The 19,648-nt window shown below is 46.2% G+C and overlaps 1 protein-coding gene across 2 annotated transcripts in view; it reads left to right on the top strand.

Moving 5' to 3' along the window:
• Nucleotides 1-19,648, top strand: part of nkain1 (sodium/potassium transporting ATPase interacting 1) — an 891,479-nt gene that overhangs the window by 834,653 nt on the left and 37,178 nt on the right. For both annotated transcript variants that reach the window (XM_063035499.1, XM_063035498.1), the window contains one exon: nucleotides 1,730-1,790. In XM_063035499.1, the coding sequence (XP_062891569.1) occupies nucleotides 1,730-1,790 (61 nt within the window). The remainder of the gene's footprint in view (nucleotides 1-1,729; nucleotides 1,791-19,648) is intronic.

Raw genomic sequence — 19,648 nt, 5'->3', positions numbered from 1 at the left:
TGTCTAATCATCTAATTACATGGCAGCAGCTCAGTGCATAAAAGCATGTCGACATGGTCACGAGGTTCAGTTGTTGCTCAGACTAAAGATCAGAATGGGGAAGAAATGTGATCTAAGAGACTTTGGCTGTGGAATGATTGGTGGTGCCAGATGGGGTGGTTTGAGTATTTCTGAAACTGTAGATCTCCTGGGATTCTCATACACAATGGTGTCTAGATTTTATAGAGAATTATCCAAAAAACAAAAAAAAACAAACACCTCGTGATCTTGGGGGAAAAAAATGTCTGGTTAATGAGCGAGGTCAGAGGAGGATGACCAGACTGGTTCAAGATCAAGCTGGCAGGAAGACGACAGTAAGATTGTAAGATATAGGAGCAGAATTAGGCCATTCAACCCATCGAGTCTGCTCCGCTATTCCATCATGGCTGATCCCGGATCCCACTCAACCCCATACACCTGCCTTCTCGCCATATCCTTTGATGTCCTGACCAATCAGGAAACGATCAACCTCCGCCTTAAATATACCCACAGACTTGACCTCCACCACAGTCTGTGGCACAGCATTCCACAGATTGACTACTCTCTGGCTAAAAAAAAATTACTCCTTACCTCTGTTCTAAAAGGTCACCCCTCAAATTTGAGGCTGTGCCCTCTAGTTCTGGATACTCCCACCACAGGAAACATCCTCTCCACATCCACCCTATCTAGACGTTTCAACACTCGGTAGGTTTCATTGAGATCCCCCTGTATTCTTCTAAATTCCTGAGTACAGTCCCAAAGCTGCCAAACGCTCCTCATATGTTAACCTCTTCATTCCCGGAATCATCCTCATGAACCTCCTCTGGACTCCCTCCAATGACGGCACAATCCTTTCTGAAATATAACTGAAATAACCACATTATAGGGATAGGGTAGTTAAGAAAGCTTATGGGGTGTTAACTTTCATAAGTCGAGGGATAGAGTTTAAGAGTCGCGATGTAATGATGCAGCTCTATAAAACTCTGGTTAGGCCACACTTGGAGTACCGTGTCCAGTTCTGGTCAGCTCACTATCGGAAGGATGTGGAAGCATTGGAAAGGGTACAGAGGAGATTTACCAGGATGCTGCCTGGTTTAGAAAGTATGGATTATGATCAGAGATTAAGGGAGCTAGGGCTTTACTCTTTGGAGAGAAGGAGGATGAGAGGAGTCATGATAGAGGTGTACAAGATAATATGAGGAATAGATAGAGTGGATAGCCAGCACCTTTTCCCCAGGGCACCACTGCTCAATACAAGAGGACATGGCTTTAAGATAAGGGGGGGAAGTTCAAGGGGGATATTAGAGGAAGGTTTTTTACTCAGAGAGTGGTTGGTGCGTGGAATGCACTGCCTGAGTCAGTGGTGGAGGCAGATACACTAGTGAAGTTTAAGAGACTACTAGACAAGTATATGAAGGAATTTAAGGCGGGGGGGTTATATGGGAGGCAGGGTTTAAGGGTCAGCACAACATTGTGGGCTGAAGGGCCTGTACTGTGCTGTACTATTCTATGTTCTATGTTACTTGGTGGTGTGCAGAAGAGCATCTCTGAACGCACAACACGTCAAACCTTGAAATCGATGGGCTACAGCAGCAGAAGGTCACAGGAAGTACCGAGTGACGTGGCCACTGAGTGTACGGCGTGTGAATGGCTGGCGCAGTGATGTCAATGAACAGCGTGGTGACTAATAACAAATTCTGTTCTTTTGCAGCTCTGTGGCTTTGTCTATGCCTGTTATGTCAGTAAAGTCTTTATGGAAGAGGAAGACAGCTGTAAGTACCTCTTCTTTCTTTTTCTAACAGTGGAGGAGCCTTATCCTAATTCCACCAGCTGGAAGCCCCAGATAAGACCTTGGTCAGACCCCACTTGGAGTACTGTGCTCAGTTCTGGTCACCTCACTACAGGAAAGATGTGGACACTATAGAGAGAGTGCAGAGGAGGTTTACAAGGATGTTGCCTGGATTGGAGAGCATGCCTTGTGATAAGAGGTTGAGTGAACTTGGCCTTCTCTCCTTGGAGTGACGGAGGGTGAGAACTGACCTGATAGAGGTGTGTAAGATGATGAGGGGCATTGAATGTGTGGCTAGTCAGAGGCTTTTTCTTGGGGTTGAAATGACTAACGTGAGGGGGCATAGTTTTAAGGTGTTTGGAAATAGGTACTGAGGGGATGCCAGGGGTAATGGAGATTGGAAAACTAGAGGGCTATGCGGTAGGGAAATTCTCGGCAGTTTCTAGAGTAGGTTACATGGTCAGCACAACATTGTGGGCCGAAGGGCCTGTAATGTGCTGAAAATTTCTATGTTCTATGTATTAACCCACTCCCGTAACTACTGTCCAATGTTTTCAGTAGGGAGCAGTTTCAGACAGGCTGTTAATCCAGCATTCCCAATTAAAATTGCACTTGCAGTATCATAACACTCACACCACCTTAAGGGTGTGAGGGGTAAGTTTTTATACTCAGACAGTGGTAGATGCCCAGAATGCACTGCTTGGTATGGTGGTAGAGGCAAATATTTTAGAGGCTTTTAAGGGACGTACAGATGGGCGCATGGATGTGTGGAAGATAGAGGGATATGGACATTGTGTAGGTAGGAAGGATTGGTTTCGAGTTCTTTTAATTTATTTTTAGTTGGTTCAGCACAAGATTGTGGGCTGAAGGGCCTGTACTGTTCTATGTTCTGTGATACGGCAGGAAGTAGTAAAATGTCGGCGTTTACTGGCCACTTGGTATCTTCAGAAACAGCCCAGGTCTTGCTGAAGAGAAGAAAAGTTTGCATTTACTTTTGAGCTTTCCACAATTTCTCAGGAAGTCTCAATGTTCAAAAGTTCAAAGTAAGTTTATTAACAAAGTACATATATGTCACCACATACAACTCTGAGATTCATTTCCTTGTGAGTATACTCAGTAAATCCAGAATAGAATCTATGAAAGACCACACCACCCTGGGCATTCAACCAGTGTGAAAAAGGCAACAAGCTGTGCAAATACTAAGAGAAAGAAATAATAATAATAATAATAATAATAATAATAATAAATAAGTAAACAACAAGTATCAAGAACATGAGATGAAGAGTCCTTGAAGGTGAGACTATAGGTTGTGGGAACAGTTCAGTGTTGGGGAGAGTGAAGTTGTGTGAAGTTATCTCCTTTGGTTCAAGAGCCTGATGGGTGAGGGATAATAATTGTTCCTGAAACTGGTGGTACAAGCCTTGAGGCTCCTGTACCTGCTTCCTGATGGCAGCAGCGAGGAGAGAGCGTGACCTGGATGGTGGGGGGTCCCTGAGGTTATCTCCTCAGGTTCAAGACCCTGAAGTCTGAGGGATGTTAACTGTTCCTGAACAGAGGCTCCTGTACCTTCTTCTTGATGGCAGCAGCATGCAGAGAGCGTTGCCATGGAGAATGCGATAAATTTAAATATTGGGATCTGGTAGCTGCCTCAGAAGCCTTTGTATATAAAGAACCTATAATCAAGAATAATGTGTTCTGCAGTTTCCCTTCCAATGTATTATCATATCAATTGGCTACATTCAGGATGTGGCACCAGGAGGTAGCTGTGAGTGCTAATTAAATGGCAACTTTTAAATGTTAATATGGTTCACCTGTGAAAGGATGAAGGCAGTACCATGCAGTGTTTATGAGCTGTTCAATCTACGTACACTCTTACTTTATAAAGCTCAGGTGAAGCCTCATGTGGAGTATTGCGAGCAGTTTTGGGCCCTTGGAGAGGGCTCACACAAAATGATTCTTGGACTGAAAGGCTTGTCATATGAGGTGTGTGCGATGCCTCTGGGCCTCTGCTCACTGGAGTTCAGAAGAATGAGAGGGTGGCCTCCTTGAACCCTATCGAATAATGGTTAAAAAGCCTCATTGGATTGGATGAGGAGAGGAGGTTTCCTGTGGTGGGGGAGTCTAATGTTGAATCAGGTTCACGGGTCTGGCAAGTCAGACGGGAAATGCATTGACTTTGAATAGGTATGTTAATTATTTATGTACAAAAAGTAAGAATTTGACCAAACGTTCATGTTTCCCAGGTTACAGACACTACAAAAGGTGAATCTTCAACAAACATACTTAATTAAAAGTACATGCAGAGCATACCTTCCCAGTGATCATGTCCACCACTTGCCTTAAACAAAGGAAGAGAGACAGAACCTCCCACACGTGCTCCCTATATACCCAGGATATTTGAAACTTGACACCCGGCAGCTAACCAATGGGAAAATAGTCGTAATCATAGTCATACTTTATTGATCCCGGGGGAAATTGGTTTTCGTTACAGTTGCACCATAAATAATTAAATAGTAATAAAACCATAAATAGTTAAATAGTAATATGTAAATTATGCCAGGAAGTAAGTCCAGGACCAGCCTATTGGCTCAGGGTTTCTGACCCTCCAAGGGAGGAGTTGTAAAGTTTGATGGCCACAGGCAGGAATGACTTCCTATGACGCTCTGTGTTGCATCTTGGTGGAATGAGCCTCTGGCTGAATGTACTCCTGTGTCCACCCAGTACATTATGTAGTGGATGAGAGACATTGTCCAAGCTGGCATGCAACTTGGACAGCATCCTCTTTTCAGACACCACCGTCAGAGAGTCCAGTTCCATCCCCACAACATCACTGGCCTTACGAATGAGTCTGTTGATCCTGTTGGTGTCTGCTACCCTCAGCTGTAGTTTCTAAACTAACCAATCACAATGAAAGCGGCTTTCGAAAATCCAAATAAGGCAGGCCCCCATAGGATAGGGAGTCTAAGACCAGGTGTCACAACCTCAGGATAGGAGGGACATCCTTTTAGAATGGAGGTGAGGAGGAGGTTCTTCAGCCTGAAGGTGGTGAATCTGTGGAATTCATTGCCACAGGGGGCTGTGGAGGCCAATTCATTGGGTATAGTTAAGGCAGAGGTTGATCGATTCTTGATTAGTCAGGACATAAAGGGATACAGGGAGAAGGCAGGAAAAGGGAAAATGGATCAGCCATGACGAAATGATGGAGCTGACCCGATGGGCCAAATGGTTTTATTATGCTCCTATATCTTGTTAAGCAAGGAGTCCATGGACCCCCTGGTTGAGGCCCCTGTTTTAGACCTACTCTGAACTGCTTCTAGTGTATGGACACCCCCATTTGATCTGGAGATCAAAGTGGGCTATGTGGTAGTGTAATCAAATCACAAACAAGAGGAAACTTGCAGAGGCTAGAACTCTGAAAAACACACACAAAATGCTGGAGGAACTCAGCAGGCCAGGCAGCATCAACGGAAAAAAGTACAGTCAACGTTTCAGGCCGAAACCATCTATGGCTTCCTCCACTGTCGTGACGAGGCCACGCTTAGATTGGAGGAACAACACCTCATATTCCATTTGGGTAGCCTCCAACCTGATGGCATGAACATCAATTTCTCAGACTTCTGGTAATGGCCCCCCAACCCATTCCATCACCATTTCCCATCCCCTTTTCCCTCCATCACCTCAACTCCTTGCCTGCCCATCGCCCCCCTCTGGTGCCCCTCCCTCCTTTTTCTTTCTTCCATGGCCTTCTGTCTTTTTCACCAATCAACTTCTCAGCTCTTTACTTCATCTCTGCCCCACCTGGTGGTTCCCTCTCCCCTCCCTTCACCACCCCCCACCCCCGGCCTTTTAAACCTACTCCTCAGCTTTTTTTCTTCAGTCCTGCCGAAGGGTTTCGGCCCAAAACGTCGACTGTGCTTTTTTCCATAGGTGCAGCGTGGCCTGCTGAGTTCCTCCAGCACTTTATGTCTGATGTTAGTCTGGTAGAGTAGTGCTGAGCATAACACTTTACATTGCCAGTGACAGGGCTTCAAATTCCCCTCACTGAATGTAAGGAGTTCGTACAATCTCCCTGAGACCATATGGCCTAATTCTGCTCCTGGGTCTTATGGTCTTGCTCTTTTAATGATTAATTATATCCTGTCTTCAATTAAAGAGTGATCATTTAATGTGATGGGTCTTACCTTCTATTGGTTTGAATGGTGACTCATGATAACCTGGGTGTTGGCGTTTGGCTTTAAATGACCCACTGTGAAGAAGCCCGAATAGAAACCGACCTCGGGCAGTTTTTGATGAGTCACCACCTTGAACCTCTCGCAGTGGAGATGGTCCAACAGAGAATCTCACAAAGCGGGTAATAATTAACAAAGGTTTCGAGGCCACCATTGTAAGGAGACAAGTGACCTGAACAAAGAGCGGGACAAGTTAACACGACCTAAAAGAATTACTGCTGCTTACAGAATCAGATTTAATATCACCGGCATAAGTCATGAAAATTGTTGTCGTTGTGGCAACAGTACTTAATAATAGAGAAAAAAACTGAATTAGAATAAGCATATATAAAAATTAAATAGTTAGCTTAAATAAGTAGCACAAAAATAGAAATAAAAAAGTAGTGAGGTAGTGTTCTTGGATTCAGTGTCCATTCAGGAATCGGACAGCAGAGGAGAAGAAGCTGTTCCTGAATCGCTGAGTTTGTATCTTCAGGCTTCTGTACCTCCTTCCTGATGGTAGCAATGAGAACAAGGCATGTCCTGGGTGGTGGGGGTTCTTAATGATGGACACTGCCTTTTCTGAGGCATCACTCCTTGAAGATGTCCTGGATACGATGGAGGCTAGAGCCCATGATGGAGCTGACTAATTTTACAACTCTCTGCAGCTTATTTCGATCCTGTGCGGTTGTTCCCCAACCCCCCAAAACCTGACAGTGATGCAGCCAGTTAGAATGCTCTCCACGGTACATCTGTAGAAGCTGACGAGTGGTTTTGTTGACATGCCAAATCTCCTCAAACTCCTAATGAAATATAGCCGATGTTAGGAGTCAGACAGTGGCAATAAATGGTTCTGTACTTCCAAGTCAGGAGGGTTTGGAGTAGAGGTGGAAGCTGCAAGTGGTGGGGTTCCATGCACTCACTGCCTTGTTCTCCGTGGTGAGGGAGACGGAGGTCCCAGGAGAAGCTGTCGGTAACTGCAGGGCATTTTGTAGCTAAGTGCACCAACATTCCCGAGAACTGAGGTTTATTATCACCGACGTATGTCATGAAATTTGTTGTTTTACAGCAGCAGTGCATAAAAATTACAATAAGTTACAACGACAAAGACATTTTAAAAATAAATAAATTAGAAATGAGAAATTATGCAAAAAGAAAGAGCAAATTAGTAAGATACTGTTCATGGGTTCATGGACCATTCAGAAATTTGATGGTGGAGAGGAAGAAGCTGTTCCTAAAACAGTGAGTGTGCATTCTTGGGCTCCTGTACCTCCTCCCTGATGCCAGTAGTGGGACAAGGCCACGTCCTGGATGGCGAGGCTCCCCGAAGATGGATGCCACCTCCTTGGGGCACCGCCGTTTGAAGATGTCTTCAGTGGTGGGGCCCTGGTGCCCGTGGTGGAATTCGCTGGGTCTACAACTACAACCCTCGGCAGTTTTATTTCAGTCCTGTGCATTGGAGCCTCCACACCAGCCAACGGTGCAACCACTCAGAATGCCATCCACTGCACATCTGCAGAAACTTGCTAGTCTTTGGCGACAAACCAAATCTCCTCAAACTCCTAATGAGGTATGTTCCTCTCCATGCTTGCATCCCTATGTTGGGCCCAGAATGGATTCTCTGGGATAGTGATGCTCAGGAACTTGAAGCTGCTCTCCAGTTCCGCTGTTGACCCCCTCAATATGGAGTGGCGTGTGTTCTCCCAACTTCCCTTCCCTGAAGCCCACAGTCAGGTCCTTGGTGTTACCGACATTGAGGGAGAGGTTGTTGCCGCAACGCCACGCAACCGGCCGGCCTGTCTCACTCCTGTATGCCTTCTCGCTGCTGCCTGGGATTCTGCCGGCAACAGTTACAGATGGCGTTTGGGCCGCGCCTAGCCATGCGGCCGCGAGCACAGAGAGAGGGGGGAGCAGTGGGCCAAGCGTGCAGCTTTGAGGTGCGTCTGTGCTCGTTGTCGGCAAGGAAAGAGTGCTGTTCCTGATCTGCACCGACTGTGCTTTTGTGCTGATCGTCAGCAAGGAAGGACTGCTGTTCCTGACCCGCGCCGGCGTTTGTGATGAGATCCAGTTGCAGACGGAGGAATAGAGCCAGGTTTTCAAGCCTGTTGATTAGTAATGTCCTCAGACTTGGTTATGAGGCTCTCGTATCTTGATTGGATGGCAGAGTGGAGATACGTCTCTACCAACTGAGGTGCAAGGAGCTCCTTCCCTCTGCTCGTCTGCAAGTCACCCTTGGGCAAGGTGTAGCACCATCTTAGCCCCCCCCTCCCCTGATCAGTGTCACATGAAGCCAGGGGGCAGGTGGTGGATGAGCAGTCGGTGCCCATCCTGGTCATATGAGCAGTGATGCCAGGCGGACAATCTCTGAGGAGTATTGATAATGGCTGGTGTCACCCATCTTGTAAAAACACTGCCCAGAAGAAGGCAATGGCAAAACGCTTCTGTAGAAAAATTAGCCAAGAACAGTCACGGCCTTGGAAAGACCAAGATAGATGACGCAGCATGTAACAAATGAACATATCTTGATATTTCCTTATCTCTTAGTAATATATAAGGAGACCATACAGCCCATCATAGTTATGCTAGCTCTCAGAGTAATTCCATCACACTGGGGGCATTTTACAGCGGTGAATTAACCAAGCAAACAAGCTTTCCTTTGGAATGTGGGGGGGGGAGGTACTGAGGCACAAAAACAAAAAAATCTGCTGGTGCTGGAAATCCAGCGCAACGCACGCAAAACGCCGGAGGAACTCAGCAGGTCAGGCACCATCGACGGAAAAGAATAAACCGTCAACGTTTCGGGCAGAGGCCCTTCATCCGCGAGGAAGCGCATGCGGCCACAGAGAGAGGGCGCAAGTGCCAGACAGACAGAAGCAGAGGTCGCGGGCGAACTCGGGAAATGCTGCAGTACTTGTACCACGCTGAGTGATTTGGAGCTGCTTCCTTTCAATAAAGGCTTTATCTCTTGGCAAAATTGCCTTGTTGAACGGATATTGATCTTCACGGCTCAGGGGTGCGATGGTTACCTGCATTTTGCCTGAGGTGTATTTCACTTTAATCCTGAATCAATATGATTTGCATCAATAGAGATGTCGTCTGGTGGCAAGTCAACGGTCCTCACATCTCTGTTGAAGATTCTCCTAGATTAAAGCTCCTAATCCTTTGATGTTTCTCATAACCGGCAAAAGAGTTCATATCTTGTTCAAAAACCAAGGAAAGCAGAAGAATGAGTGGGGATCTCATTGAAACCTATCGAATATTGAAAGACCTACACAGCGCGGATGTGGAGAGGATGTTTCCTATAGTGGGGGAGTCTAGGACCAGAGGACACAGCCTAAAAATGGAAGAAAGTCCCTTCAGAACAGAGATGAGGAGGAATTTCTTTAGCCAAAGGATGGTGAATCTATGGAATTTATTGCCTCAGATGACTGTGGAGGTCAAGTCATTCAATATATTTGGTGGGGGGAGGAGAAGATGGTGGCACGACGCAGGGCGCGTAGCGTCTCCGGTGAAATGATATTGTATTTGCTAAATATGGTATCGTGCACAATTCTGATTTGATGGAGACGGACGTGAGAAGCACGGAGGAACATCTGGAGAAACTTCTGAAATGCCCGCTTCGCTGCCGCTGCTACTGTGCCATCGAGAATCTCCGGAGGGAAGGCCCCAAAATCCTTGGCTTTGCCTGCTGCTGGCAGCCGGGGCGGGGTCGAAGCGCTCGGCAGAGATGGTGTTCGGTGCTCGGTGTCGGAGGGCTGGTCAGAGCTCGAAGTTTTCGGACGACTCAGAGTCGGACTGTGGTCAGGTATGGCAGGAGGAGTTTTCTTTCTTCTCCCATCTGTGTGAGATGTGGGACTTTCGAGAGACTTTGAACTTTTTTACCGTGCTCATAGCCTGTTCTTCATCAAGTTACGGTATTGCTTGCACTGTTGTAACTATATGTTATAATTATGTGGTTTTTGTCAGTTTTTTAGTCTTGGTCTGTCCTGTGTTTCTGTGGTATCACACCAGAGGAATATTGTATCATTTCTTAATGCATGCATTACTAAATGATAATAAAAGAGGATTGCGTGTCCTCATAATCTAATCTAATCTAATATTTAAAGCAGGGGTTGATAGGTTCTTGATCAGCAAGGGTGTCAAAGGTTACAGGGAGAAGACAAGAGAATGAAATTGAGAGGGAAAATAAAGCAGCCAAGATCTGATGGTAGAGTAGACGCGATAGGCCAAATGCCACAATTCTGACCCTTTAGTCTAAACTGGAAATCAGGAGCAAAATAGAAAATGCTGGAAAGGGTCCGAAGATCAGGCAGCATCTGTGGCAAAGGAGAGTTAATATTTCAAGATGATGACTATTCCTCAACACTGGAAAAATGTTTTGGAGTAAAACACATTTCAATGTGCAGGAAAGAGACAAGGAGAAAGGAAGGCAGTACTTGGGCAAAGAGGAGGAGGGGTTAAAGGTCAAAATGGGTCCTAGAGCTGGGTGAGAGCATATAGTGAATGTTCTCTCCTTCTCAGTTTTCTTTCCACCTTCTCGGAAGGTGTGAGATCAAAAGGTGAGATAGGAGGAGGAAGATCACACTGTCCACTGTAACACTGCCAAACATTAGAAAACCTGCAGAGCCTAGAAATGCAGAACAACACACAACAAAATGCTGGGGGACCTCAGCAAGTCAGGCAGCATCTCTGGAAACTGGAAAAGAATAAACAGGGTTGACTTTTTTGGCCTGAGACCCTTCTTCAGGACTGCCATCGTTTTATTGAATAAAACACCTCAGAGGCAGCAATATGTTCTCAATAGGGACAGTAACACTGACAACAACACATACAGAAACGTGCATACTCACATACAATCAGGAGCAGGGTATTCAATGGAATTATCCTTGTCATGGAACATAGAACAGTACAGCACAGGAACAGGCCCTTCGGCCCACAATGTTGTGCTGTACCAATTAGTTATCAAATGGTTAACTAAACTAATCTCTTCTGCCTACACAATACCCATATAAGTTCATTTTCCTCACATTCATGTACCTATCTAAATGTCTCTTCAAAGTCTCCAATGTTTCTGCCCCTACTGCCACCCCAGGGAGCGCATTCCCGAAGTTTGGATCGGTATGTGGATGGGAGGGGCATGGAGAGCAATTTTCATAGTCATAGTCATAGTCATACTTTATTGATCCCGGGGGAAATTGGTTTTTGTTACAGTTGCACCATAAATAATAAATAGTAATAGAACCATAAATAGTTAAATAGTAATATGTAAATTATGCCAGTAAATTATGAAATAAGTCCAGGACCAGCCTATCGGCTCAGGGCGTCTGACCCTCCAAGGGAGGAGTTGTAAAGTTTGATGGCCACAGGCAGGAATGACTTCCTATGACACTCAGTGCTGCATCTCGGAGGAATGAGTCTCTGGCTGAATGTACTCCTGTGCCCAACCAGTACATTATGTAGTGGATGGGAGACATTGACCAAGATGGCAAGCAATTTAGACAGCATCCTCTTTCCAGACACCACCGTGAGAGAGTCCAGTTCCATCCCCACAACATCACTGGCCTTACGAATGAGTTTGTTGATCATGTTGGTGTCTGCTACCCTCAGCCTGCTGTCCCAGCACACAACAGCAAGCATGATAGCACTGGCCACCACAGACTCGTGGTGCAGGTTGATGTGAGTAGGCAATTTAAATAGTTCAGCATAGACTAGATGGGTCAAAGGGCCTGTTTCTGTGCTTTACTTCTCTATGACCCTATGACCCACCATTCTCAGTGTAAAAAAAACTTGCCCCTCACATTTTATTTGAAATTGCCCCTTCTCTCACTCCCCTCCCCTTCCATCCCGTGGATTCCGAGACACTGACCAATGCTCCAATTTCAACCAACATTGGGAATTTGAGAAAAAAACACATCAGAATCTGCAAACCCAAAGAAACATTTCCAGCAAACACTGCAAATCGCAAAACTAACGCGGTAGATTTGGAATTGAACCCAAGGCTTCTAACAATATACTTCTGTAACGTAGAAGCAGGGTCATGGGTTTGGTGAATGAGACAGATGACACTGACTATGAAAGAGTATATTGATCATTTATTTACAACAGTAAAACATTGGACCAAACATCTAAGTTCCGCCCAAGTTACATGAAACCACCCTGGTTTCCTTGGCTATGTAAGTCCAGGGAAGACAACACCTGGCCCTGCCAAACTCGTGAGGTGCTTGATCCCACCCCAAACCCCTGTTTGTGTGGATGTTGTGTCATTTACAAATTAATGCTACAAAATAATAGATAGTACACTGTATACAATTAAAGGAATTGTATTTATTAGATTAAATTAGATTAGATTATGAGAACACACAGTCCTCTTTTATTGTCATTTAGTAAAGCATGCATTAAGAAATGATACAATGTTCCTCCAGAATGATATCACAGAAACACAAGACAAACCAAGACTGAAAAAACTGACAAGAACCACATAATTATAACATATAGTTACAACAGTGCAAAGCAATACCGTAATTTGATAAAGAACAGTCCATGGGCACAGTAAAAAAAAAGTCTCAAAGTCTCTCGAAAGTCCCATCATCTCACGCAGACGGTAGAAGGAAGAAAAAAAAACTCTCCCTGCCATGAACCTCCAGCACCACAAACTTGCCGATGCAGCATCCTGGAAGCACCCGACCACAGCCGACTCTTGAGTCCGTCCGAAAGCTTTGAGCCTCCGACCAGCCCTCCGACACCGAGCACCGAGCACCATCTCTGCCAAGCGCTTCGACCCCGGCCCCGGCAACAGGCAATAGGCAAAGCCGAGGATTTGGGGCCTTCCCCTCCGGAGATTCTTGATCGCACAGTAGCAGCGGCAGCGAAGCGGGCATTTCAGAAGTTTCTACAGATGTTCCTCCGTGCTTCTCACGGCTGTCTCCATCAAATCAGGATTGTGCACAGTACTACTTAACAAATACCGATATCATTTCGGAGCGGCCGCTCGCGCTGCCATCTTCTCCTCCCCTCTTAACTAAAGGGTTAGTAAAGAATAACAAAAAGAAAAGGGCCCATTCTAATTAAACAGTCAAATGTGCACAAGCTGGAGCTCATCTTGAACTTCACTGTCACTCACACGCTGGGCCCCTCGGTCAACATGAATGCGCACACCACCTTCCAAACGTTGCTCGCAATCCATCTCGAACACACGGGTCTCCCACCGGATCGTATGCTATGACCAGTTCTCCCCAGCGTCTTCTCTCTCCATCTCCTCTCGAACAAAAACCCAAGACCAGCCTTATTGTCCCTCACCCAAGAAAAACTTCCCGCTACTTGGCTGGCACACGTTCCACATCATCCCTTATCTTCAACGATAACCCAGGAAGGGTGAAAGCAGAACAAACAGCTCTTACAGAGCTGCTAAATGAAGTACCTACAGCAAAATAGTAAAGATGTGAACCAGGGTGTTACATATATAAATTGCAAAACTAGACATTTAACAGACGGATACTTGGCTAAGAGGGTGCATGGGCTTCCCTAAGTCTGGAGCATGCTTATCCAAGAGTTCTTCAGCACTGGTCACAACCTTAGTGTGAACAGGCCCTGGGGATGAAAGAAAGAGGTCAAACCTCCCACGTGTGCTACTCTTATACCCCTGAGGTGCTTGAAACCAGACACCGGTGCCGTGGCGCACACGGCAACCAATGGGAAAGGGCCGCTTAATCCCTCAAAACAGGCCAATCGATGACCAGCACAGTAGAGGTGGCTTTTGACCGACAAGTGAACCAACTCCTTCCCTTCTCAAATGTGATTACTTCAACAAGGTGGCACTTAGGAGACTGAACTGTTCCTTCAAAATAATGAGTCGATCCAATCAAAAATGTTAATGAGTACCTTTAATGAGTACAGATGGCCCAGGTAAATGCCAGATCCCTGGCAGGTTATTGTTGATTGATTAGTATGAGTTAATTAAGCAGAATTCCTCAGCTAAGATTTTTTTTCACTATGCAGCTGCCTTCTGTGACTGTGGAGATTTTGAACATTCTTTAAGTGAGAACCTTGAACTGAACTTTCAAGGCATCTCCTTCGCTAGGTAACACACATAAAAGTTGCTGGTGAACACAGCAGGCCAAGCAGCATGTCTAGGAAGAGGTACAGTCGACGTTTCAGGCCGAGACCCTTCGTCAGGACTAACGGAAGGAAGAGCTAGTAAGAGATTTAAAAGTGGGAGGGGGAGGGGGAGATCCGAAATGATAGGAGAAGACAGGAGGGGGAGGGACGGAGCCAAGAGCTGGACAGGTGATTGGCAAAAGGGATACGAGAGGGTCATGGGACAGGAGGCCCAGGGAGAAAGAAAGGGGGAGGGGGGGACCCAGAGGATGGGCAAGGGGTATAGTGAGAGGGACAGAGGGAGAAAAAGGAGAGAGAGAAAAAGAATGTGTGTATATAAATAAATAAATAACGGGTGGGGTACGAGGGGGAGGTGGGGCATTAGCGGAAGTTGACTTCTCAAACTTCCGTTAATGCCCCACCTCCCCCGGTACCCCATCTGTTTTTTATTTATATACACACATTCTTTTTCTCTCTCTCCTTTTTCTCCCTCTGTCCCTCTCACTATACCCCTTGCCCATCCTCTGGGCTTCCCCCTCCCCCTTTTCTTTCTCCTTAGGCCTCCTGTCCCATGATCCTCTCGTATCCCTTTTGCCAATCACCTGTCCAGCTCTTGGCTCCATCCCTCCCCCTCCTGTCTTCTCCTATCATTTTGGATCTCCCCCTCCCCCTCCCACTTTCAAATCTCTTACTAGCTCTTCTTTCAGTTAGTCCTGACGAAGGGTCCTGGCCTGAAACGTCGACTGTACCTCTTCCTAGAGATGCTGCCCGGCCTGCTGTGTTCACAGGCAATTTTTATGTGTGTTGCTTGAAATTCCAGCAGCTGCAGATTTCCTCGTGTTTGCGTTCCTTTGCTGGGTTGCAGGTTGCTGTCTTGAACACTGAACTGAGCTCAGCTGTTCGGCTGAATATCCGGTTCCTCTGTAGGGGAGCTTCCTCCTTGTCCGGATGACCACATACCCCCCAGTCTAAGTCACAAAATTAGATCAATTTGGCCCTCCCCCACCCCCTGGCTATTTTGTGGGATCTTGCTGTGCACAGAGAAGCCAAGGTCAGATAATACTAGTCACAGGAACAATTAGCTCAGCAATACCATGGGATACCCTCCAGGAGGACCACAACCTTGTCGTTGGGTTTGGAGGCTTGTGTGCCTCAATGACCTGGAGAACTTTGTTAGCTGGAGTCAGGGCTTTAGACTTTAACTCTCGGTAGAGTCACCCATGCCAAATAGGTCAAAGGGTAGGGGCCAGACTAAGAGTGGTCCACCGGTCCTCCAGGGTCAGGGGTCCAGCTCAGGGCTAACAACCCAGACTGGTCAAACAAAATTGTTATGGAAATACCAATGAAAGCATCCTTCTACATCTCAATGTGACGGTATTCCTGAATGTCCACATGGAACTTGCGTGACTGACCGCAGAGAAAACCAAGCTACTGACACGATGAAGGAAGCCCTGAACACCACCAGAGATGGAGGACCTTCACTGCTGCCCGAAATGCCAGCAGCATAACAGGCAGTAAAGAGACCGTGGGATATATCAACCAATCAACGACCTACATTTCCATCTTTATCTTTATCTCTATTTAGCAACTTTTATCACTCTGTCTTTCACTCTGCTTAACATGTGCAAGGGACCTGTCTGTCTCCATACTCAGCGGCCACTCTGTCAGGTACACCCGCGTGTAAATGCAACTTTCGAAGCAGCCAATCACAAGGCAGCAACTCAATGCATAAAAGCATGCAGACATGGTCAAGAAATCCAGTTGATGTCCAGACCAAACATCAGAATGGAGAAGAAATGTGATCTGAGTGACTTTGACCATGGAATGATTGTCGGTGCCAGACAGGGTGGTTTGAGTATCTCAGAAACTACTGATCTCTCGGGATTTTCACGCACAACAATCTTTAGAATTTACAGAGAAATGATGCAATAAACAAAAAACAGTCAGTGAACAGCAGTTCCGTTGGTGAAAACGCCTTGTTAATTGGAGAGGTCAGTGGAGAATGGAGAGACTGGTTCAAGCTGACAGGAAGGTGACAGTAACTCAAATAACCACACGTTACAGTAGTGGTGTGCAGAAGAGCATCTCTGCACACTCAACAAGTTGAGCCTTACAGTGGATAGTCTACAACAGCAGAAGACCACAGAGGGTTCCACTCCTGTACCTAGTAAACTGGCCAATGAGTATATATATGTCACACCCTATACAACTGCAATTCCTTCCTGACTTGAAGAAAGATGAATCAAATCAGCTTTTATAATTGAATGAAACGGGTAGCAAAATTTTATCTGAGTCCGACTAACAAGGATGCATTTATTGGCAGCAGGTAGTTCCCCTGGAACGGCAACAATTTTTTCAAAGAATTCATTCTTGGGATGTTAGATATCTTCCCTTATTTCCAACTGTGCTCTCTGTAACTATCCATGCAAGAGGATGGAGTCACATAAAGGAGAGATTTCTTTTTATGAAAATTGGGTGGACTAATTAAATCTACGTGCGACTGAGCAGCTTCGATTTTATTGAAGGCAACGGTAACTCAAATAGTGACGCGTTACAACTGTGGTGCTCAGAAGAGCATCTCTGAACGCACAACATGTCGAACCTTGAGGTGGGCGGGCTACAGCAGCAGAAGACCATGAATGTACAGGCAGTGGCCACTTTATTTGGCACAGGAGGTATCTAAAAAAGTGGCCACTGAATGTATATCTCTCTTCCCTCCTATCTCTCCATCTGTCTATCAATCTATTGTCTACCTTTTTAAGTTTCTCTGGCCAAATATATCAATTCTCAGTCATCACTTTCCCCTCATGCCTGAGATTTAATTCCATTCCATGAGGCCCCTCAAGCCCTGACGTTGAAAATTAATTGGTTATTTTTATGTTACTTTATAGTCCGTAATGTTGTCACGTGTGCAGAGATTTAGTGAAGAACTTCTTCTTGCCTGTCATCCAAGCAGATGACGGCAGAATAGAACTTCAATGTCATTGCTAAAGATAACAAGATTGTGGTGCTACTTCAGTCTGTGCAAAACGGATATTTATTTACAATGGATGCAAAATGGCTTGATATTTTTTTTAATTCCCAAATTTACATGCAACAAGTGATTCTGACAGTCTATGACACTCAGAGGCCATTGGCAAGCCAGGGTGTAGCATTATTCAGCTGCACAACAGCCCTCGGGAAGAAGCTGTTTTTCAGTCTTATTGTCTTGACCGAGATGTTTCTGTATCTCCTACCAGATGGCAGGACGTTGAACAGACGGTGCCCGGGCTGGGATGGGTTTTTAATGATGTTACGGGAGCGCCGTAGGCACCGAGATTTTTAGGTAGTCTCCAGGTCCAGTAGTTGAGACCCGATGATGCGCTGAGACGTCCCAATGACCCGCTGGAGTGCTTTGTGATCTGTCTTGCTGCAGCTAGAGTCCCACACAGTCATTCCCAATGTCAGTATCCTCTCTATTGCACATCGATAAAAACTGGCCACCAATTTTTGGAGCAGATTAATTCTCCTTCAGCATCTCAGGTAGTAAAATCGTGTTGTTCCTTCCCTGCTATCGAGGTTGTGTTGACGGACCAAGTGGGCTCCTCGGTGACGCTCATCCCCAAAGACATAAAACTGGAGACCCTTTTCACTACCTCACCATATAGGAATAATGGGGCTTGTTCGGGACCTCTTGCCTTCCTGAAATCAGTTATCAATTCTTTTGACTTCTTGATGTTGACTGATAGGTTATGGTTCCTGCACCAGCCAGACAGTTTCAGTGCCTCCCCTCTAAATACGGATTCATTATTGTTTGTGCTTAGGCCAATCACAGTTGTGTCATCTATAAATTTGCTGATTGAGCATGTACCATGAGAATAGGTGAGGAGAGAACAGAGAAGTGGGTTCAGTACACACCCCTGCGGGGCACCCACTGGCAGAGCAGGAGAGCTTTCCTATTTTAGCTTTTGCTATTCCGAAGCACATCAATGGGTCAAAGGTTCAATGATACAATTTATTACCAGGGAATGTATACAGGATACAACCTGAAATTCTTACTCTTCACAGACGCCCACAAAACAAAAATCTCAACGTATGAATGACAGAAAAGATTAGAACCCAAAGCCCCCTCTCTCCCCTCCCACACACAGCAAAAGCATCAACTCTCCCCCTCCCCCACTTACTCTAGCAAAAGCATCAACCCCTCCCTCCATCGCCCACCTTGTAAGCAATAGCAAAGTCCCCCAGACCATGATCTAGACTCGATCAAAAACTACTATCCATCCCAACACCTCAATGTCTCAGACCGGCTCTCTCTGCTCCTAGTCAGGGAGAGAGAGATATCGCTGCTGCCACAGAAAGAGGGAGAATGACAGTTCGCTATTTCGATTTCACAAACTGCTGCGTCGCTTGTCCGAGTTCACCGACTCGAGGACCAGCGGACTCTCACTCACCACCGAGAGAGCGAGAGGGATCGCTTGACTGCTGGGCCTTCTTTCGTCAGCAGTGTCCACTGCCCACTTTCTCGGTGCTTCAATCACCCGCACCACTTCCGTTGATGACATCGGTGAGGAGGCAGGTCACCCACAGGGCCGCTCCCCAGAAGCGCGCGCCTTCCAGGCCGCACCTGGAGGTATCAAAACCACGGCGAGCCTGAGAGCGAGAACCCATCACCGTGAAGAACCGTAGTTTGAGCTGCCGCCATAGATCATGGACTCTGACAGGACCCCAGCCACCTTGAAAAGAAGAGTGAGACTTGAGAAGAGAATAAACTGCTTCGAAGAGTAAACTCTTTCTGCACAGGATGCAGAATATACCGAAGCAGATACAAAGGTAAAAAGCCAAAGTGCAAAGGTCATGTCAAGGTAGTTTAGGAGATCAAGAGTTTGTCTTTAGTGCATGGACAGAACATACAAGAGTCTGATACCAGCGGGATAGAAGCTGTCAATGAGGCTGCTGATACATACTTCCAAGCATCTGCATCTTCTGCCTGGTGGGAGGGAGAAGAAGGAAGAATGAGTGTGGTTATGTTGGCTGCTTTCCCGAGGCTTTGAGAAGCGTTTGATGTGCTAAAAGCGTTGGCATCTCGAGCACAAGAGAAGCACTGCCCTCGGATCACCGTACCGCCACCTCACAGCAGTGACGGGGCAGTCCGAAGCGGCCTCTCTCATTTGCTGTAAAGAAGCAGAAAATGCCGGCAGTGCCCAGCAGGTCAGGCAACGCAGGGGGAGGCAGAAACAGTGAAGGCTTAAGGCCAGAGCCTGTGAAAGTCACGGCAGAAAAGTAGATGGCCGTTCCGCCCATCATACCAGTTATAGCATGGCCGGTCTGCACTTCAATTCCTGCAGCTGCCTCTGATTAAGATCCCTATGTATCTTTGCACTAAAAAGCCTGTTGTTCCCAGTGTGGAAGGTTATATTGCCCTTTTTAAATGTGTTTTTTATGATCACAAGACCCTGCCGGACATTAAGAACTTAAAGTACTGCGGGTCTATCCCATCAGCGAGTTGCTTATTGGCGGAGGAATTGAAGGATCCGGACCTGGCGCAGATCTTGCTGCT

The sequence above is a fragment of the Mobula hypostoma genome, chromosome 28 (assembly GCF_963921235.1).
Source record: "Mobula hypostoma chromosome 28, sMobHyp1.1, whole genome shotgun sequence".
NCBI classification, from domain to species: Eukaryota; Metazoa; Chordata; class Chondrichthyes; order Myliobatiformes; family Myliobatidae; genus Mobula; species Mobula hypostoma.
This window is presented reverse-complemented; position numbering and strand designations above follow the sequence as displayed.